At 34.8% G+C, this 22,587-nt stretch overlaps 3 protein-coding genes across 6 annotated transcripts in view; 2 read left to right on the forward strand and 1 right to left on the reverse strand.

Moving 5' to 3' along the window:
- The window catches only part of Vsig1 (V-set and immunoglobulin domain containing 1), a 36,294-nt gene extending 35,143 nt beyond the window's left edge, over window positions 1-1,151 (forward strand). The window contains exon 7 of the mRNA XM_063246263.1: window positions 48-1,151. Within this exon, the coding sequence (XP_063102333.1) occupies window positions 48-348 (301 nt within the window). The 3' untranslated portion in view covers window positions 349-1,151. The remainder of the gene's footprint in view (window positions 1-47) is intronic.
- A 5,758-nt stretch (window positions 1,152-6,909) lies between these two features.
- Psmd10 (proteasome 26S subunit, non-ATPase 10) lies at window positions 6,910-14,045 on the reverse strand. 2 transcript variants are annotated; one of them, XM_005002706.4, is made up of 5 exons: window positions 13,882-14,045; window positions 12,469-12,567; window positions 11,492-11,638; window positions 11,309-11,396; window positions 6,910-8,815 (listed from the first exon to the last, which is right to left on the reverse strand). In XM_005002706.4, the coding sequence occupies exons 1-5, from the start codon at window positions 13,993-13,995 to the stop codon at window positions 8,808-8,810; spliced, it is 456 nt and encodes a 151-aa protein (XP_005002763.1). In that variant the 5' UTR covers window positions 13,996-14,045; the 3' UTR covers window positions 6,910-8,807. The 2 variants fall into 2 exon arrangements, with proteins under 2 accessions (XP_005002763.1, XP_003467628.1); XM_003467580.5 differs by having other exon boundaries at window positions 11,230-11,396.
- A 106-nt stretch (window positions 14,046-14,151) lies between these two features.
- Window positions 14,152-22,587, forward strand: part of Atg4a (autophagy related 4A cysteine peptidase) — a 107,730-nt gene continuing 99,294 nt past the window's right edge. For all 3 annotated transcript variants that reach the window (XR_010046618.1, XM_023564168.2, XM_003467579.5), the window contains exon 1: window positions 14,152-14,298. Coding sequence is in view for 2 of the 3 variants with exons in the window: in XM_023564168.2 (XP_023419936.1) it covers window positions 14,289-14,298 (10 nt within the window). In the remaining variant the exon portion in view is untranslated. The remainder of the gene's footprint in view (window positions 14,299-22,587) is intronic.

Below are 22,587 nucleotides of genomic sequence, written 5' to 3' on the forward strand. Positions count from 1 at the left end.
AGGAGCATTTCCCTTACATATACTTTTCTGGGTATTCTTTCTTGCAGACCAATGACAAAAACAAGCCAAGCAAAAGAAAATGAAGCAATGCCAGCTGAAGATACTATCCAGCTAGAAGCAACGCTGCCATCCTCCACTCATGAGAATGAGCCTGTTGGCATGCTGGAGCCAGACCATGAGCCTTTTCCACAACCAGAGCCTACCGCTACAGGATCAGCACCTGTGCGGGTGCCTGAAATTGAGATTGAGCTGCAGCCACAGCCAGTGCAAGAAGTGGAGGTGGAACCAGAGCCTGAGGGTGTAGTTGAGCCCCAGTGTGATGAGGAAAAGGGTGTGGTAAAGACATAGGTTACACCTCTAAGTACAGCACTAAGGAACCCATTACTAGTATTTGAAGTTTAGTTCACCTAGCCAGTCCCCACCTCCTCGCATCATTCTGATCAAACTCTTTTAATGTAGTGCTCATTCTTACCATGAATCCCATTAAATGGATCAAGTTAACTGCTAAATAAATTCAAGGGTTCCAGCATTATCAATGTGGAATATTTACAATTGTACTAACACATAAGCATAACAAATAAAAAGGCAAGTGCTTCCTAACTCAGATGAAAGAGTTTTTTAAAATTTTTATTTAAAGAAAGACTAAACAAAACAGAAAATGGGTAGAAATAATACATACATTCACAGAAAAAATAAACAGTAAGAAATCACTAGTTAATGATTACAGATTGTGCTCTTACAAATAGTTATTCAAGATACTAAAGTGGAGCATATAAAGGGTTTCAAACAGTGAGACTGCAACCAGTTCTGTTTAACTATTCCACAAAAACTTAGAAATATGGTTATCAATCTTATACACTTAAACATACATGCAGTTATCCATATCTTCAATTATGTTGAAGTTGAACAAACCCAAGCAGACTAATATCACTCTGAACAAAGAATAATAGTATTTCTGGGTTTCACATTATGACACTCCAGGATCAGCACTGGGTATTTTAGTGTCTCTATTTCTTCAAAGTATCTGTTCATTTCATCATGTGTCATAAGATCAGTTCTCATAAACTGTTTATAAATTCTACACATGCATGAGTCTTAACATGTATTTCTGTCCTTTCTATATTTTTAGAGGGAGAAACAAAACAAAGCAAGGCAAGACAAAACATATTCCTATAAACACATGAAATAAACATATAAGACCATTGTACAGAGTTCTACCATGGTTCCTGTGTTGCCTGGTTATCTCCAACAGAATTGGCTATATCATCAGACATAGTATAATTGAATATACCAGTACATAACAGTATTAATAAAAACACAACTTTGTATACAGTATAGAACTTCAAAAACCGGCAGTTATCAAACCAGAATGTGTATCGTAGAGTCTTGTCATCTTCGGTGTAGTTGCCTATACTCTCAGACTTCATACTATCAATCATATCAGTTTTGAATAAAATCTTCTCTGCCTCATTTCTGTTATGCTCTTATTTTGCCATCAGTTGTCTGTTTATCTTCTTCATTCTGTTTTCTGCTCCATTCATTGAGGCCTCTCTGCCACTGTTCCTGTAATCCTAGTACTTTTCTCTTTCTCAAGAATGCCCTGCAGTATTCTCCGTAGAGTTGGGTTGGTAGTTGCAAATTTCCCAATTCCTCTTTGTCTTGGAAGCATCTTGTTTCTCCATTAATTTCTAGAGACAATTTATCAGGGTATATCAATCTGGGCTGGAGGTTATTTTCTTTCGGGGCTTGGAATATTTCGCTCTAGGCTCTTCTTAACTTGATGGTTTGTGTGGAGAAGTCTGCGATTATTCTGATGGGCCTTCCTTTATAGGTTATCTGTTTCTTGTCTCTAACAGCTTTTAATATTCTATTCTTATATTGAATTTCTGGAATCTTGATTATTATATGCCTGGGTGTAGCTCTGTTTTGGTTGTAGGTGGCTGGAGTTCTGTATGCCTCATAGATCTGAATATCATTTCCTTTTACTATGTTTGGGAAGTTTTCCTTAATTATTTCTGTGAATAGCCTTTGTAGTTCCTTTGTTTGTACCCCTGCTTCTTCATTGTTTAAATCTATTTTACTCTTGTTAGATCCCACATTAATAAAGCAAATTTATTCTTCAGTAAATTGTAGATATTAACTAACATGTACTGATCTCTTGAACTGTTATAAAGCTTTTTTGTGATATTTCACTCACATTCCACCTTAAAGAAATTTACAGGCAGACTTACTTGTTCACGGGTGTAATCAATTATATTTTAAATTGTTTTAAGCATCAAAAATAATACTCCAAATCTAATTTTAATGACCCCTAAGATAAAGACTTTTAATAAGCAACTTAATTGACATGTAACTTAAGCACAATGAATAACAGCCATTTTAAGTGTACAATTTGATGCGTTTTCACAGTCATACACACCCATGGAACCACTGTCTCCATCTGGAGAGAGAACTTCTGCAAGCCCAAAATGTTTTCTCTATGCTCTTTTGTGCAATGCCCTTGTTCCCTGGATCTCAGAAACCACTAATCTGTATTCCATAGAAATTATCTTTGTCTTTTCCTGATCTTCATGCAAATGTGATCACACAGTGTATGTGACTTCTAAGGTGAATCTTTTTCAAGTGAGGTAATGAACCTCAAATTTATCACATCCAGATTTTCATGTAAAGGATTTTCTTAAACGGCAAACTCCTTTCTATATGGATCACACTCATATACCAAACTGAGGAAGAGTCTGTAGATTTTAAGGTGGGTTGAAATGGAAGTAAAAATTACAATTGTCCAGAGTAATGAAGAGAACAGTTAGTGAGCTTTTACTTAAGTATTAATGTGTCAGTTTACAACCAGTCTCGGGGAGTTTTGAAGCAGTTGTAATTCTGTTCACAGAAAATAAACTATATGACATATACAGTTTGATTAGTATAGGAAATAAAATGATGATCTTAAGACTAACCTAATATTTAGATATTAAAAACTAAACATCAACAGTATACAAAAAAATCACCTTGATGACCATTATGTTTAAGAAGCTAGAAGTCATTCTTCCCTCAGTTTTATGATCCAGGCAAATCTAAGACCAACATGTAATACTCAATACTAAATCCAACATTTCTGATAGATCAGTGCTAAGAAGGCAGATATAATTGGTCTTGGCAGGCACTATTAATATTCTAGAACTCTGTCCTTATTAATACTGCTCTATTCAAAACACTAAATAGTTTGATCAATCGGTTTTAGCCTTTTATTTATTTATTGGTTTTAACTTTTAGTTACAGATCACTTTGAGAATCTCCTGAACACTGTGAATCCCTTGCCATTGAAAAACTCACACACAAGAATTGCATACATTTTCAAATGTGTTACAGACTACCTGGATTCAACATTAAGAACACTGATTTAGACATAAACACGGGAGTCACACTTAATATTTGTGGATGACACAGACAGAAATGTCTGGATTTTAAAATATGCAGAGTCCATGTTGTCCAACAGATCGAGGATATGCCTTTAGATTTTTCCTCTCAGTTCCTTTCCTGGCCTTTGCAGTGCCTTATTTTCCAGACACCCAGGATTCCCATGCTCTTACTAGTAGGTCTCATTAGTGACCTACTGAGATCTGTATCCCTCAGGTAAGATTCATTACTCAAGACCAATCCCTACTCTTCCCACCCTTAAAAAAAGGTGGCTTTTCTATGACCTGTTCTTATCCATTGAACATAGTTTTATTATCCAGTCAACTCCTTCATGTTGACAAATGACTTAGGCCTCTTAAAGTTTTACCTCTTTTTGGAAACAGGGTAAAGCTAGGTTTTCCGGGCTGGCCTACAACTGATGTAATCCTCCTGCTTAGTCTCCCAAGAGATGATTCTCTAGATGTGCACCACCACCCCACATTCACAATTTACCTCTTACAGGGGATTCTTAAACATAGGTAACCCATAATCCAAAGTCTAAGTGGTTGAATTTCAGGTACTAAAACAATCTAGACAAAGGAATCTTGTCAACCCCTCTCAAATCAAACCATGGGGTGTGCCATGTACTTAGACTATACTTACAGTCACTCTGGTCAGTGTGACTTCATCCACTTCCATAAGTACATCCATGATACACCTAGTATATATGTTTGTGATGAATCTTGAGTATCTGTAAAATACTGGAGTAACACAATTCTGCTCACTAAATCTCATGTGGGCAGAAAAGGGTTTGTATGTTAAAATCTTCCCAATATGAGAACAAAATGTTTTCTGCTTTTATTAACATTGGATCAGACATCAAAATATTCTGACTAGTTAAGCTTTGACCAAATTATTTTAGAATAATTCTTATTCAGAATGGGTACTAACTTACTTACTTTGCCCCAAGTAGTTAAAATTTAATGGGGAGTCACAAAAAATGTGAAGCCAGCCCCATGTTTCTTAAAAAGCCATTCTTGCCGTACAAAATGAATTCAAGGAACTGCTCTTTCTCATCTTTGTACATTTAGTAACTAGGGTGTGCCAAGTCAACAGAACAGCTTTTGGTGGTAAACCCTTATTTCCTGATTTCTTTATATCATTCACTGGACATTTATTGTACAGCTACTATGAAACTGGCACTGTTGGTGGTACAATGTTGAGCAGAATCAGAGATACTTTTTATGGACTACAGTTTTGCTATGATTAGTGTGTTTTTGACAATTCGGTAGAAGATAGCTGCAATTTTTACTGCATTAAGGAAGGCTTCCAAATTATAGTGATTTGGGAATGAAACTAGTGGGCATATTCTCTGCCACTGAGTTAAACCCCCAGAAAAAGTGGCCTAAAATACAATGATTTCTGTAAGAAATCACATGTATTGGTATTTCTTCCTCTTAGAATCCCAGGTGATTCATATTGTATGTTGAGATGTTAATACTTGCCTTTAACACTAGCCTGTATATAACTCAAGCCTCATAAACTTTCAATAATAATTTCAGAGATGGAAGAAAACTTTACCACTGATCATACTCAACCTTTTCCAACACCAGCAAATATGAGCGTTGCAACACACACAGTGGTTCTCTCCTAACAATGATGCGGGTGGAAGTGGGAGATCCAGAATAGTACATTCTTGATGAGAGACAAGAAAGTCAATGTACTTTTAAAAAGCTTTGTAAAAAAAAAAAGAAACTGCTTTGTTCTTACATAACCCCACCTAATCCCCATAGACGAATCCCTGAGTAAACAAAGGGGAAATAATGTGTTTGAGATTACACAAAGTTGAAACTAGATCCAAATTCTGGCTCCTAGTATAATCCTCTTTAAATGAACCAAACTAATTTCAATTAATACCAAATTTTAGTAATAAAAAGTTGCTTTACGTCTACATACCGGAAAACGACATCACAAAAGGTTCAAAGGATGAAGCTGGGTGTTTAACTCAGTGGCAGAGAATATGCCCACTACATGAAGGACCTAAGTTCCATTCCCAGAACCACATATAAAAAAATGTGGTTCAAACTAATCAACAGTTAACAATCCCAGTTTTCTTTGAAGCTTTGGTTTAAAAACAAAGAATTCAGAAAATGATGAGGGCTTCAGGGAAACAAAAAAATGCCAATGAAGGAAAACAAAAGATCCTTTAATAGCATTTAACCCTAATTGTGTGAGTTTTTCACACTTTTATCACATTAACTCAGTCTAGTCTTGTTCCTGCTATAGGATGAGAGATGGTACTGAAAGCTCCAAGTTTCTGATCACGGTTTGGCTGTTACAGTGAATAGCCCCCATTGCAAAGCTATCCAGGAAGCCCAAGAGTCTCATGATTAGAACAGAAGATGCTCCTAATACCAAGAAATCTGAAGAGATTTAGCAGTTCTGGATAAGATACTTTTACTTCTATACTTTGAGGCCATACTGTTATGTGACATAAATTAGAGACGTGAGCTTAAATACCATATGGTTTCTCTTATATGAGAAACCCAAAATAGAGTAAAATAAAAAGTAGCAAGAATTAGAGAGACAGATCTTTCTCCAATGGGAAGGGGAACAAGAAGTGAAGGGTCGGGGGGAAGGGAAGAGATAGAGATGAAAAAACAGGATTTGTTATGTGCAAGTACCAAATCCCCACAAGGAATGTAATCATTATTTACTGGAAATATGTACTAAGAAAAAAAGTTACAGGACTTCTGTAAGTAACTTGGAACTGAAACCAAATATATATTTATTATGTCATAGCCAATCTGAAGAAAAGCACAGGGTAGGTGTTAGAACAGATTATTATCAATGCCAGAGTACCTTACATTTGGTTCAGAGTTTTTAAGTATAGACAGAAAAAAAATGTATTAGAATCCAGGATAACTGTATTTTGTTATCGCGTATTTTCTCATGTGTAAAATGGAGATGACTTTTGTCTTTTTGAAAGCAAAACTAAGAATAGATGTAAAGTTTATCAAGTGTGGTAAATTACAATGTTCTAGAACTCAAGCTCCTGACAATTGTTTCAGTATTCTTTTTTCTCTTACCCAGTGATTCTTAATTTTCCAAGCAATCACAGATCCTTCTGAGAACTTGACAAAAATCTATGAGCTTTCTTTCCAGAAAAATGCACATAAGACATTCTTGATTCAATTTTAGGCAGTCAATAGCACTCTGAAAGTAAATCCATATAACTCAAAATAAAGAGCCCCCATATTATATATCAATTTTGCTAACAGACTAATATTCCATAGCAGAATATGGAAGCAGAAAACTGTAGGTAGAGCTGCATAAAAAAATTCTTTTGTCAGTGGTGTAACTGAGAAATGGTAAATCAAAACACTAGGGTCACAGAGTTAAACTGTTAAGACAAAGGTTATAGAGCAGAATGCAGGTTTACCTTGAATCTCATAGAATCTCATTGAAATTAGGAATTCTCTATAAACGGTACTTAAGAATGAAAATTTTCCAGTATTTATTGACTCATTTCAGTTAAACTTTATTTACTTTTATTTTTTTATTTAAAGAAAAACAAGACATAACAGAAAAAAGGTAAAAGTAATATAGAATTTCAAAGAAAAATATTAATACCAAGAATTTCAGTTAAACTTTAAAATCATACTGTCTTTTTTTAGTTTGCTTTGGAAGTAATTAAAACATGCTGCTGATCTTGAATCAGCTTCATCTGTATCAGATTTCCCACAGGTAACAATTTGGTTAGGATCTGAGGCCTTAGTTTATACAAATCAGTGATTCCAATATTAACAAGTTACTTAAGTCTACAAATTACCCTAGTCTTTATTCCATCTGTATTGCTCACTAAGGGATTAAAATGAGTTTCTTTTAAATCCTTTAAAGTCCTTTTAGTCCTTTAGTCTTAACAGATCCTATTAGACAAAACTTTACTGTTTAATCACATTGAAAGTATTGGAATTAAAATTAATTTTCCCTATCACTTTATTCTGTCTCCAGCATTCAGTAAAGCAACATTTTTATTCCATAAGAAGATGCTTCCCTGGGCTGGGGGCATATCTTAATGGTAAAGCACTTGCCTAATGTCCCTGGTTTCAATCTTTAGGACTACAAAAATAAACTTATGTAAAACAGTTTTGTTTATAAACAACAGAGTTCATATTTACAAAACATATAAATTATTGGTCATTAAGCCTTTGACCTCAAATTAATACAGGTTTGTGGGCTCACTTGGATCAGTTATTTCAAACAATATTTGCAGTCTAACATTCAAATCCAAAAAGAATTTGAAGTCACTTTGAGTATGTTAGATTTTATAACAATCATTTAAGATGCTTCCCTAAATTGAGTTCAAATGTGCACTTATTTTCTTTTGCTCTGCATTTAGTTACCAATTCTAAGATTTTAGTTGCAGTTCAAGCTGTACTAATGTTATTGATTTTAGAGCTACCCACAGCTGAGAGATGTTTTTACTCAGAATTTTAAACCTTAAGTCAATGTCTGAATTGAAAAAAAATGGGCTGTTATTCTAACATTTTTCTTAAATTTGGAAATACAAATCGAAATACCTTTTTGTTACAATCACTTTAATAACCTAGACATTCTTTTCAATACAAGGTGAGTCCATATAGGTACTTCAAAATTTTCTTTTTAAAAACAAAACATCTTGTTTTGAAGGAAAAACAGCTCATCAAAGAGACACATGGGTACACAGGCTACCCATTATTTTATTATTTTAGAACATATCCTCCAACTTAAAATTTGGTCATATATATATATATCTTAGAACAAAATACTGATAGTTGGGAAAAAAAGGAAACATCTGGTACAGGTCTCTGAGTATTAGGATGTGTTTTAACTATATGATGATACACGTTCTACCTGGAACCACCCAACAGAGCAACATGCCTGTTGCTACTGGGGTGACTGTGCTTCAGAAGAAAGAAGGTACACAGGAAGGTGCTGAAGATTCATAACAGTCACACAAACGCTCAAAATTAACCAAAATTCAATATTAGAAAACAATATTTGACAACAGAACAATATCAATAATTATTCAATGCCTGGAAAGCAGGTTGTATAGCAAGTTTAGAACAAGTTAATTATCTCAGCACGAGCAATACAACATATTAGTAAGATTCTGAAGTTAAGAAAACTTCATCCATTGTAGATGATGCTTTGTGCTCAAGTATATTAGTTTCCAGGCCATTGAGGACAACAAAACAAATAAAGCAAGAATAAATCCAAGTTGCTTTAACCTTCCACTATTCTCTTGAGTATTGAACCCAAGCCACTTTTGGCCACTTGCAAGGGTGTTTTTTCTTCTTTATTTTCAATATAAATACTTGCTCCATGGGATGCCAGCAGTTTTGCTTCTTCTACTCTCTCCTCATCACAGGCTAAGTGTCTGAAATTGGGGAACACAAAGACCAATTAACATAAAGACTATTTAATGGTTAGGAGTTCCTGCTAGGCAGTCTAAACTGCATATTATTAGGTTTCAGTAACACTGGAAATTTATTTAATCAGAAAAGGAAAATCAACTTGTATGGGAAAGACTTTATAAGTTAAAATTCACTGGAATACCCATAAAGCAATAGATTATAAATCATAATCTTCCTCCTACTACTCTATGATAGAAGTAGGGATCCGAATGACAGCCTAAAGCAAAACTTTCTTCATTTTATGGAGATCAGAAGTAGTTTACCCCAACTTTCTTCATTTTATGGAGATCAGAAGTAGTTTACCCCAAATAGTGCATGTAATAAATCTGGGTTAGAATTCAGAAAAGCCTCAATTCATAATCTGTTAGCAGCAATTCATATGGCTTAAACTTTAAAAAAGCAGTTAAAAATATTGTATTTCATTTGATCGATATATCTACTTGGCAAATAACGGTATTATGTCATCTTTTACAATTAAAATTGTGAAAGAGGTTAAAACTCTTAGTTATGATGATGCGGCTGAGCAGTAAACTGGAGGGGGGGTGAGGAAAGCAGCCTCTGTTAGGCATTTACAGCTTTCTATGCAGAGTACTAGGCACTTTATATAGTATTTTACTCAAACTTCTCAATAATATAGTGAGGAAGGAATTATTATCATAGCATTGCAGATGTTAAGACTCAGGAAGTTTAATGTATAGTTAATATAGCTGGAAAGTGATAGAGTTTGGATCAGAGGAACAGTAAATAGCTATTTCAAAACACTGTATTTTTCCTAGGACTCCATATTGTCTGAATTCTAGGCTTCCTCCAGGCAATCTTCCCTTATGAGTTTTGGAGAAAAGAGCTAAAATATATGGGACTTTCCAAAAGAGTCACTCAGAAATACAGAGAAAATCTTTTAAACTAAAAGTTAATAAAGTAATACTTTTAGCAAGTTGGCTTAGTCAATCTAGAGAAGGCTGAATGAGTCAGAAATACAGAGAAAATCTTTTAAACTAAAAGTTAATAAAGTAATACTTTTAGCAAGTTGGCTTAGTCAATCTAGAGAAGGCTGAATGAACCTCACTCTGGACTAAAAAGAAGGCTCAGATTTTCTGGTTGAAAAACAGACACAATTCAACATAGAAGAAAAGTGGCCAAATAATGTAGAAAAATATCAAGGCAGAGGCTGGCTTCAGGTCATACATATAAGAGTTAAATGCAAAACTGTAACAACTCTCAATCAAAAGCAATGCAATGTTAAAGAAAATCTATAATAAAATATAGGTGAATAGGTAAGTAGATTCATGTTGAGAATGAGCTTTCTAGTCATGAGGGAAGATTAACTGGTTTGATTACAGAGATGGAAAACTTGTGTGATTTTAAAAGATCATGTAAAAAAATAAAAAGATCAACTGGGAAAAATATTTTCAACCAATGTGGCAGAAAGTTAAAATCAGTGAAAACAAATTAATTCCTCCAAAGAAAACAGAAAGGGACACAATGTTACAATTTAACACATTCCTGCAGGCTTGAACCACCAGTGATACATGCATGACTGCCTCATTCGTAGCTTTTATCACCCATGCACGTACCACCGGTGCTTCAGAGCCACCTGGAAGTGAGAATAACACATTATAGCCTATTGTGAATGGGTTAAAGAAATATAGCTTGCCATAGGCATTAAGTTTCAAAATCAATGACAATAAGAAATGTAAATTACAAACATAAAATAACATTTTTATAATAAAAGGATAATTTCAGTACTGATGTCAGATACAAGGGAATTCTTAAAATGCTCTTGGGAGGGTACAATGATACAACTCCTCTGGAAGCAATCTGGCAACATGTAGCAACAGCCTTAAAATGTGTAAATTTGTTGATCCAGTAATTCAACTTTTTGGAGTCTATATTACAGTAATAGAAATAGGGACAAAGATTTTTATATAAAGTTGGTCAATGCAGCAGTATTTACAATAGTGGAAAACTCAAAAAGTTTATAAAGTAATAGAAGAATGATTAAATTGTGGTCCATCTATAAAATTGACTGCATAGTCATTTATAATGTTTTAAATGTATTTAATGACATCAAAAATGCTCACCATATGAAATAAAAAGAGCAAGATATACAATATGACCCCAGTTTTGCTAAAATATATATATATGAAATATACACATGTATATATAAAAGACTGGGAAAAAATTCACAAAAGTATTATCAGTGGTGATTTCTGGATGGGAAATGACAGGCAATTTTTATTTTAATCTTTATGCTTTAGTGTACCTTCAGATTTTTGCTACTAACATGTATAAACAGAATAATAAAAGAAATGATATATAAGATTTATTAGAGGGCTAATGTTAAGTAAAATACAAATGACCTTTACTTATCACTTACAGAGGAGTGTTACCCTCAGTGTCTTGGATGTTTGTGGATGCTTTGTAGTACAGAAGGATATGAATCATCTTCAAGTTACCCTTGGCTGCTGCCCGGTGCATTGCTGTACCCTCATAATGGTCCTTAGCATCTGGATTAGCTCCATTTTCTAGTAACATAACAGCAATCTGAAAAAGACAGAGAAGAGACTACTGCAGAGATCTATTTGTTTTTATGTACACATTTAGAACACAACAGAAGTAGCCTAGGGGCAGAACTATACCTCATGCCTGTTTTTGGAAGCAGCATAATGGAGAGGAGTACAACCATTTTGATTGACAGCATTCACTTGTGCACCTTTTCCCAGAAGGGCCTTTACAATCTCATCTCGCCCAGCAGAAGCAGCAATATGAAGAGGAGACCAACCAGCCTGCAAAATAGGTGGGTTATACGAAACCAGGGGAAAAGGCATAGATATCAATGTGAACATTTACACAGGGTTTACTATGTTATGTGTGAATAGTTTAAAAAACACTCATTTTACCCCTCATAAAGCACTGGAGAATTTGGAAAACAATGTACTATAAAAAAGAAAAAAATACAATATGATAATGAAGACTTAAAAGATATATAAGTCTATTTCCAGTGTATTTGCTCCTATATAATACAGTACTTTGAAATCAAACTAGGATCAGAGGATATAGTTTTGTGAAGAGTTTTTTTCACCACTTCATTTACATTGTGAGAATTTTTCTGTTGTTCTCTGTGATTACACTTTTGTTGGATGCATATTACTTCACTATAGGGATGTATTTTACCGTAGTCAACCATTTACCCATTAAATTATTTTTAATTCTTTCCTATTACAAATATTAATTCAGTAAGCATTCCTGTAAAAGGAATTTTTGCCAACAAAAAAGGTTTTTATTCTTTAAAATTCTAACACTATTTCTATATAAAGTAGGCCTTCTTTATTCACAAAAACATCCAAAAATTGTAAAAAAGAATTACAGTCTTTTAGGGTTCACAGTAATAAGCCCAGATCTATATTTTTACCCCAAAGGACAGACTATGAGTAACAAAATTAACATTCTAAAATAATGCAACCACTAGTCACATGCTTGATCACCAGGGAAATGCTGTAACTTCTTGACTGTAAAGGTTACAGTCTTGCTTATGAACTTAATATTGAGGCTTCAGTAAACACCGGGGTACAGTCTAAAGATAACTGGGTATTTACTAGTTTTGCCTAGTACTCACATCATCTTTATCATTCACTGGTACTCCCAGTTGGAGCAAGAACTCAACAATCTCAGTATGTCCTGCTGAACAGGCCCAATGCAATGCAGTTCGGCTGTCCTATGTGGAAAACAGAGCAACACTCTGGTCAATATACTTGAAGAGAAAAAAGAATGCAAAAAGGACAAAAAAATATTAGTTCCAGCAAACCCACTGTTTGAAAACAAGAAATGCAGCACACAGCATCCTCAGGTGGGTAACCTCGAATTACATCACCGCTGTAGTACAAGAGATAAAGAATTTAGTAACATGGGGTGAATAACAATCGACGAATGTAATTCTGAGTAGCACACAGTGATGAAATCAATAGAGGAAGAAACTGATTCCAATGCTTTGGCAGAAAAGGAGATTTGGTTGTTTACTATTACTTTTATACTTGTAAATCAGGCGCAGTGCTAGGAGTCTTCTATGTATCATATGACTTAAACTCCACCATTCTATACAGTGGATACTATCCCCATTTTACAGATAAACTAAGACTCCCTGAGGTGAATGGCTTATGGTCACACAACTTAGCAAGATCTGCCTGGTTCTGAAATCTCAACCACCATTCTCATCTCAAGTTAGATGTTCTGGAAAGAACACATGAATACTGGAGGAAGAAATGTCCATAAAACTTGTTGAGATTATATACCATTAAAAATACCACATACAGAATAAAAAAGCAACAAAGCTGCTTTTAAAAAATGACAAGCCAGAGTTAGTCACATTTCTCAAAGGGAATTCACATTTGCATTTTTAGCTATATCTTTTGGTCAGTCCTATGTTATAGAAGGTAGAACTTTTGTTTTCAGTGCTGACAGAACCCAGGGACTGCTCCATGGGAGGCAAGTTCTCCACTGAGCTACACCTCCAGCTCTCAAGTGGTATATTAAATTTTATAAAAATTTCAAACATAAAAATAGGGAGAATTTAATATTGTCCGCTTTTTCTACTCGACCAATTTGAGTGCTTTTTTCCTCAGCTCTTAACAAACTGGCGGGCAGTGGAGACGCGTTCAGTTACATGTGTTTCACTGAATATAATCACTACTGTACAAAGGGTAAAGAAATCCACACAAGTCTGTCCTCATGCATACCTCAAAGCCGGCATTTCTGAGAAGTACGATATACGTTCTAGAAACGTCCAATTCTATGAGTTAAGCGCAGGGCCAAAAAAATACCCCCCTCCCAAACACACAAACAAAGAAACTATTGAGGTGTGTGGGGCCGACTTCAGCAACTGACTGCGAGTCCCGAGGTGACCCTGGCGTGCTGACGCGGAGGCGAGGGCTGGGCTCTACTTCAGAACTGGTACCGCTTGGGCTGGGCCCGAGAAGCCACGTAGGGCTTTTCCGATGCCGCCAACTATGGAGACGCTGTGGCGTGGCTTTACCTGGTCAGTTCTAGTAGCCAAGGACTTGTCGGCCTGGATGCTCTCCTTTAACTCTTCCAGTTTCCCACTATAGGCCAGGTTACACACCACTAGGTTAGATACACACCCCTCCATTTCGCTTTCTCAAGAGAACACGAAACGTAGGGAAGGCCCGCCTCGTGGCCTCCAGCTACCAATCAGAACAGGCTTAAACTCCACCAATCACAGACCTTTCTCGTTCCGTCGTTTCTTTTCCCATGGCGCAGAGCTTCTGGGAGTTGCAGTTTGAGAGCCGTTCTGGGCGGGGAGGCGCCTTACTTGTCCTCACGGACTTGGCCCCTAACAGTGCGGGACTACAAGCCCCAGAGTCCCTTGCGACCTCCGTAGTCAATTTGCCGGTGGAATAGGCCCATGATGACAGCTGGAGAATGGAGTCAGGTACGGAAAGCGGCTTCGTATGAAACTGTGTGAAAGAGCTGGGATGGGTGATCTCTGTGGGTGCCTTGAGTGGAACACTTGAAACGGGTGCAGAGGCGAGGCAAGAGAATTCCCGGAGCCTAAAGATTCTGTTTCTCGGGGGGCCTGGACTTGCAGTGGCAAGCGGAAGGGACAACAGTTGGAAGTGAGCTCGAACTGGTGACTGTAACTACCCTCCCCCTCCCTGCCACCACCCAAGGAGTGGAAAAAAGTAGGGTTAAAAAAATCTCACTGGAGTGGCATCAGGCCAGGGTTCTGCCACAGCAGTGATAGCGTATGGCATCATAATAAGGTGTTGTGTCGGGGTGATGCCAAAGGGAGGAGGAGGTGTGATGCCCTGGGAGCCACTTGATATCTAAGAGATCTCAGTGAGTCCCTGTCTTGGTGACATTACCACTTCATAAGGGTCATTGTCGGCATGTCTTGACACTTTAATATCACAGTAATGATGATGATATCGAGACTTTGCTAGAACTATTAAACCGGTGGTGTTTATTTTTATGGAAATCCCAATAGTGTCATAACAAAAGAGATGCAAAGCTTTTCCTTTTCCCTTTGCAGGGTATATCCAGGAAGACATTTTGCCAAAACTAGGAATGATAAAGAATACATTCAAGAAAGAAACTTGTTATGTTTTTATTTATCATATTATGCTGTAGAATAAGGCTTGACAAAATTTCTGTAAAAGCCAGGTAGTAAATATTTTAGGCTTTGTGGGGCAAAAGGTAAAATCCAGGATATTTTGTAATTACTTTTACGACAAGAGAGAAAAAATTTTGACAAATGTTTACTGATGATATTCAAAATATAATAACATTTTTACTACTAATAACATAAGAATGTACATTTTCGAAACACAGGAATACTGAGAATAGAATTCTTTTCAAGCAGTAACATTTTGCTTAGTTGGGGGTCAGTTAGTGTGTCCTACTACCAAAATTGACCCCAAATATTCAGTCATTAATGCTGATACACAATGAGATTTTACATATGTCCTCTTTGAAAATGTCTTTTCATACGACCAGGTATGCCAAATACTGATGTCAATCCATGCACATGTATTTTTAAATTTTTATTTAAATGCATTTCTTAAATTTTCAGAATATTTTTATATGTATAGAAAAGCTGCAAGTACAGTTTCCCCATATAATCTTCATCGAAATTTCTGTTTTTTTTTCATTTTAATGACTTTACTTAAAATGTTTTACATATCATAATATTCACTTCTTTCAAAAGTATATAGTTAAATGATTTTATAGAGTTTATAGAGTGATGCAACTATAACCAAAAGTCAGTTTTAGAATGCATTAATCTTCCCAGTTAGCTCTAATGTCCATTTGTGATTAATATCCATTCCCACTCCCAGCCTAGGCAACCACTAATCAAGTCTTTTGTGCCTATAAACTTGCCTATTTTGGACATTTCATGTAAATGAAATTGTATAATGCAAGATATTTTGTGTCACACTTCTTTTTTCTTTAAGAGAAAAAAGACACAGAAAAGTAAAACAAAAAGTGAGAGAGACAACAAATACAATAACAGTATATATTTACAAAACTAGATGATAGGCATTTGACAGTTGTTGTAATTAATTTCAAAAGGGTTGCTTAGATTAACAGATACAGACTTGTAAAATTAATCTAATCATAAGAATATTAACTTTTTTTCAATAACTAATACAATTAGTAATATAATGATTTAGCTATCACACACACACACACACACACACACACACACACACAAATTTATGTATTTTTCCTTTTTTCTTCTTTCCTCCTTTCTCCTATCCCAATTACTTTTCCTCTTTGAGAAGTTTCTTATCCTTACACAATGTAGATTTTGGACTGTATATAATTTTTCAGTTTCTTACACTAGGAAGACAATACATTATGTACACATGTGAGTTCGATTTATTTCACTTAGGAGTATGCTCTCAAGACATCCATTTACTTATAAAACTCTTGATACAATCTTTCTTTATAACTGAGTAGTACTCCATTGTATGAAATTACTCTATCTTTTTATCCATTCCTTGATTGATGGGCACTTGGTTTATTTCCAAGATTTGGCTATTACAATTTCTGTTGCGATAAACATGGATGCACATATGTCACTGCAGTATGATGTTTTCAGTTCTGGGAAAATGCCTAGAAGCAGGATAGCTGGGTCAAATGAAATCGCTTATCCTAGCTTTTTGAGGAATCTCCACACTGATTTCCACAGTGGTTGCAGCAGTCTACACTCCCACCAATAGTGGAGAAGAGTTTCTTTTTCCCCACAGCCCCTCCACCATTTGTTATTGATTGATTTCTTGATCTTGGCCATTTTTTTCTGGGGTGAGATAGAATCTCAGTGTGGTTTTAATTTGCATTTCTCGAATGACAACATTTGTATTTCTTCATCTGAGAAGCATGTATTCATCTCAGATGCCCATTTTTGGATTGGGTCTTTGAATTTTAGGGGCCTGATTTTTTTTTAATTATTCATATGTTCTAAATAGAAGTCCTTTGTCTGAGGGACACTTGATTAAAATATTTTCCCAACTCATGGGTTTTCTTTGACAAAACCCATGACAAGCTTATAGTTGTTGATTCTGGGAAGTATTTCCTGTGTAGTTTGGATTTTGTTCATGAACTCTCTGCCTGTATCATCAAGATTTCTACCTATTTTGTGTTCCAACATATTTACTGTTTCTGTTTTATTATTTACATCTTTGACCCATTTTGACTTTAGTTTGGTGCGTGGTCATAGACATGGACCTAATTTTAGTTTTCAGCATATGGAAAGCCAGTGTTTCCAGTACCACTTATTCTAGAGGCTATCTTTCTTCTAGTGTACATGTTTGGTCCCTTTGTCATGTCTGGCTTCTTTGATTTAGCACAGTATTTTAAAGGTTCAACTATATTATACAACATATATAAATGTTTTCATACATTTTACTTCCCAATACTATTCTGTTTTATGGATCTAATACATTTTTGTCTGTCTAGTCAGCAGTTGATGGACATCTAGATTGTTTCCAGTTGTTGGTTACTATGACTCATTCTACTAAGAACATTCTTATGCAAGTTTCTATATGGGAACATGTTTTCATTTCTTTTTGGTGTATACCTAAGCATAGAATTACTGGATCATACAGAATTTTTATGTTTAACTTTTAAAGAAACTACAAAACTGTTCCCTAAACTGAAATAATTGTCTTGCATTTCTACTTCCAGTGTATGAAGGGTCCTGTTACTTCACATCCTCAGCAAGACTTGTGTCTGTTTTTTATTATAGTCGTTCTAAGTGAGTGTAAAATGATAGCTTGCTGTGGTTTAAATTTTTATTTCCTTAAAGACTGATGTGCTTATGAATCATTGGTGTATCTTCTACAGTGAGTTATCTGTTTATTTTTTATATATTTTAAATTATGTTTTTAATTGAATCACAAGCATTATTTATATATTTTAGATGCAAGTTCCTGCTAGTGGGCTGTTTGTTTTTCTCTTCTTAGTGGTGTCTCTTTTTCTTTTTTTGATATGGTGTTGGGGATTGAACCTAGGGCCTTTGTCCTGGGCTACATCCCCAACCCTTTTAAAGTTTTTATATTATTTTATTTTTATTTTTGAGACAATGTCTCATGAAGTTACCCAGGCTGGGCTTGAAGTTGTGATCTTTCTGCCTCAGTCTCCCAGAGTGCTGGGAATATAGGTGTGTACCACCACAGTCAGTTTTAATGGTGTCTTTTGAGGTGAAAAAGTTTTACATTTTAGTGATGTCTAGTTTATAACTTTTTCTTTCGTGGAGCATGCATTTAGTGTTATACCTAGGAAGTCTGCCTAATCTCTTAATAATTTTCCTTGTTTTATTTGAGAGGCTTTATTGTTTTGCCTCTTACATTTAAATCTAGCACTCATTTTGAAATAACTTTTCGGTATGGTGTGAGTTGAGGGTCTAAGTGCATCTTTTGTCATGTGAATAGTCATATTTCCCAATACCATTTGCTAAATATCCTATCAGAACCATCTTGCATTGCTGTTCTATGTTTGTCACCGCAGACAAACCCACATCGGCTTTGCCACTGTCTATTATACTTCACATATTGTCCAGTTGCACTAGTTTAGCTAGCCCATATGTGGAAGCATGTTACATTAAGTCATTCTGTCTCCTTGTTGTCCTCTGGTTTGTGATATAATCTCTCAAACTTTATTTTAACAACTTTGATAATTCTGAGGTAATTTGTCAGATGCTTTATCCCTTAATTTAGTTTTGTCTGATGTGTTTGTTATTAGACTGGGATTGTATTTTTGGGAGGAAATCTCCGGTAAAAGTGTCATTCTTACCATGTACTGTTGAAAGTACACTAGCATATCATGTTCATTGCTTGGAATAGAATTTTGTTAGATTATTTTCTTAATATTTATCTTTTGGACTATCATTCATTGTGGATTAGTCACTTTTAACTGTAGGAGAGAAGAAAGCTCCTCACTGCATAGTTAAATAGATCTTGAAATATGGAAGTGTCCTTTGCACTTGTTTTAAGGTCCAAAAACTGCAGCTTAAACTGTAGTTTGAACTTGAAAAATATGCTGAAATTTGTGTGGGAATGGAGATATTACTTCTTGTTTTAACTTTTTAGAAAAATCAGCTTTATGGTTGTATGGTCTGCATACAGTCTCACTCTTTTACCTGTAAAATTCAATCCACTGGAATATGAATACATACATTTATGTAAATAGCACTACAACAAAGATATAGAGTATTTCCATCATTCCCCAAAGATTTTCTTGTTTCTTGGTGGTCTCTTTGTGGCCCTGATTATGCCTCTTGATAGTTACTGATTCTATGAACTTGTAGTTTTTTAAGCATACAATTTAGTGATTTTAAGTATTTATAGAATTATGTTACCATCGCTAGATTTTATTTTAAATCATTTCCATCATCTCAAAGAGAGCCCTTATGTTTATTTTTGGTCACTGGCCATTTTACCCTCATCTCTAGTCAATCACTGGTCTGTTTTGTATCTATGAATTTTCATTGTCGTGATATTTAATATAAATAGAATAATATAAAATGTGGTTTTATATTTGGCACTTTTCACTTAGTAAAAGATTTTTGAAGTTTATCCAAATTGAATGATGTATCAATACTTCATTCCTGTATATGGCTAAATAATATTCCATTGTATGGATCTAACACATTTTGTTTATTCACTCATTTTTTATCTGCATTTGACTTATCACCTTTGATTATTATGAACATCTGCAGCAGTTGTTAACATTTCTGTATAGGTTTCTAGCTAGACATTTTCTTTCATTTCTCTTAGGCATTTATCTGGGAGTAACATTGCTGGGTTGTATATTAACAATGTGTTTAACTTTTTGAGAGACTGACAAGCTACAAAAGTGGCTACAACCTATTTTTGTGGGTATGGGAATCGAATTCAGGACCTCATGATTGCTAACCAAAGTCCTGAGTTTGATTGCTGGTAGCAAAAAAAAAATGTTCATAAATAGGCCCCAAAATGGATACAACCATTTTACCTTCTCAGCAGTTTAGGCTTAAGATTTCTCTAAATCTTTGCCAATACTTACTAATACATTTGTTTTTATTATAGCCATACTAGTGGCTAAAATGCTATCTCATTATGGTTTTATTGATTTGATTTGTCATAGTATAGGAAGTACATAAAGCATCTTGCCATTACTTGGAATTCAAACAATATTAGTTGTTGAATGACTTTACTACAGTGTAAGTTTCACATAAAGCATTGTTATATCCTGTAATGTTAGATTGAATTAATTAGGAAATATTATCAAGTTTTCAGCAGAAGCTAATTCCAAAAGCATTCAATGTTCAGTAATAGTGGTTGAAGGCAGTTCTTCCATGCATTTGAAAATGTAAAAATCATGTTTACCTTGCTTTCTGTACAAAATATGTGAAGGGCTGAATGTAACATACTAGCCATAGTTTGCTAATGACCAGAATAGAGTAAAAGTGCCCAATATAGAGGAGATGTTCAGTAAGTATTTATTCAGTCTATTATGGATGTAGAGTAGACCTGTTGTGTAGTATTCACAAAGGATTGGGTATAGTGATATTTCACCATAATAACACATCAAGGAATTTGATCTGATTGCTAAAACAGCTGGGTAAGCAACTCCAAATGCCTCTGCTACTGAGTGACTTATTTAGATAATCTTTGTGCTTTTATTTTATTTGGTAGACATAATAGTTAACTTTCAGAGTTCCTTAAGGCTAAGAATAAGGTACACTGTGCCTTTTGATAGTTACAAGATAAGTTGATCTTAGAAGAGAATGTCTCTTCTTTTACATTGCTGACCTCAAGTTATTATGGAGGAACACTGTGGTTGTTGTTTATGTCCATCAAAAGACAAAGAGGGCCCCTCTAGGGTCTGACTCCCTTGCTACTCATGTAGTTGGATGTTCTCTTTTGCTTTTTCTACTGGTCACCTAGATTGTAGGTCCTACGACAAGGCAAGTTAACCTTCTAAATTTGAAGAGTAACACTAGTACCATTTATAGATCACGTGTATTATATAATCCTTACCACAACTCTATGAGGTACATAATATTAGCCCCCTACCCTTACCTATGTACAATAAGAAAGGAACACAGAAGTAAAGTAACATACCTAGTCAAAGTTAGACCTAACTTGAAAATCAGGCATATTTACCCCATAGCCTTAACATGTACCAGTTGTCACATTCTGCTAAATACTACTGAAAGTAGAATTTTGTGTATATGTATACTCCAGATAATGCAATAATATTGCTGTCAGAGTTCTTTCAGTTGTAGTTCTGTTTGACTGTGGGAAAATGTCATGTTTTTCATACTATAAAGCTTCATTGTCCTATAGAACCTTTGGGTAAAGTTCTATGTTTATTCTACTCTAGTATGCTACCATTAGCCACATTTGGCTATTGACCACTTGAAGTGTGATTAGGAAATAAATTTTAAATTATATATCTTTTAAATTAAATAGCTTTCTATGGCTACTGGTACCATTTTGGACCATGCAGAGAAGTACTTTCCCATACTTGCTCCTTTGTAATTATCACTACATGTTTTTAAACAAAGCAAGTATTTTTTCCATAGCACAGCTAGGAATTAGTATTTTCTGTAAGGTGAAAACAACTTGGATGCACCATATATAGAATATCTGCAAATAAGTTAACTGCATGACTGTTACAGGGCTAGTTCGGGCTTATCTAGGATGAAACTTCTCTATTCTTAGCGCTCACTAGATAAATTTTGAACAACTGACCCCAAAACACATTATAACTGATTTTTTTTACTGTTTGCAAACGTAATGTATGTGTCAGAGCTTCACAATTTCCAGTTGCCTGATTTAAAATGTGAATTTTTAACTTGTGGCTATTTTTTCAAAATTGTGCATATTTTAATCTCATTAACATACTTGGTGTTGTATGTTACTGGCCTATAAATTATTCCCATTTAAAATCTACTCTTCCATAAAAGTAGCATATGGTTATAGGTTATTAAAATAAATTAACCTCTAACTAATCCATTGGTCAAATCCATTGGTTATTTACTCCTTGATTTTTAGTTTCCACATTTTTGTTTCTGAGTTATTTGCTTTATAAGTGGCTTTTTAAAATTTTTCTATTACAAATAATAAAAGCTACAGGAAGTTGCAAAAATAGCACACAAAGGTTCTATATAACTTTGGTTCAGTTTACCTCAACCATTACATTATATCTAATTATAATGCAATATCAAAACCAGGACATTGATATTGGAACAATGTATGTATATAGTTCTTTGTTATTTTTTGACATGTTATTGATTGATTTAACCACTATTATAATCAGGAAACATTTCACTACTACCCAAATATCATTGGGATTTTAAAAGGGATTCTGTTGAATTTGTATAGCACTTTAGGTAGTATCTTAATATCAAATCTTCCAATCTATGAGCATGGCAAGTCTCTGCACTTATTTTTATTTTCTTTAATTTCTTTTCATAAAGTTTTGCAATTTCCCATTCAAATCTATATACAAAATGAAAAGTGACTATCAGGTATTAATTTATTGCTATATTTTGCTTTTATGAAAACATCAGGATATATAACTATTAATAGGGTCCAATTCAGTGCTGCTTGGCAAAATTATTATTCATGCTAGAAGCTCTACTTAATAAGGCATCGACACCTTGGATGGCTTCTTTATACTATAGTAGAATGGGAACTGGGTCTATAGTCTTCTTTAGTGACTATGAAGC

Source organism: Cavia porcellus, unplaced genomic scaffold (assembly GCF_034190915.1).
Source record: "Cavia porcellus strain 051 isolate PalLab524CR breed Dunkin Hartley unplaced genomic scaffold, mCavPor4.1 scaffold_3, whole genome shotgun sequence".
NCBI classification, from domain to species: Eukaryota; Metazoa; Chordata; class Mammalia; order Rodentia; family Caviidae; genus Cavia; species Cavia porcellus.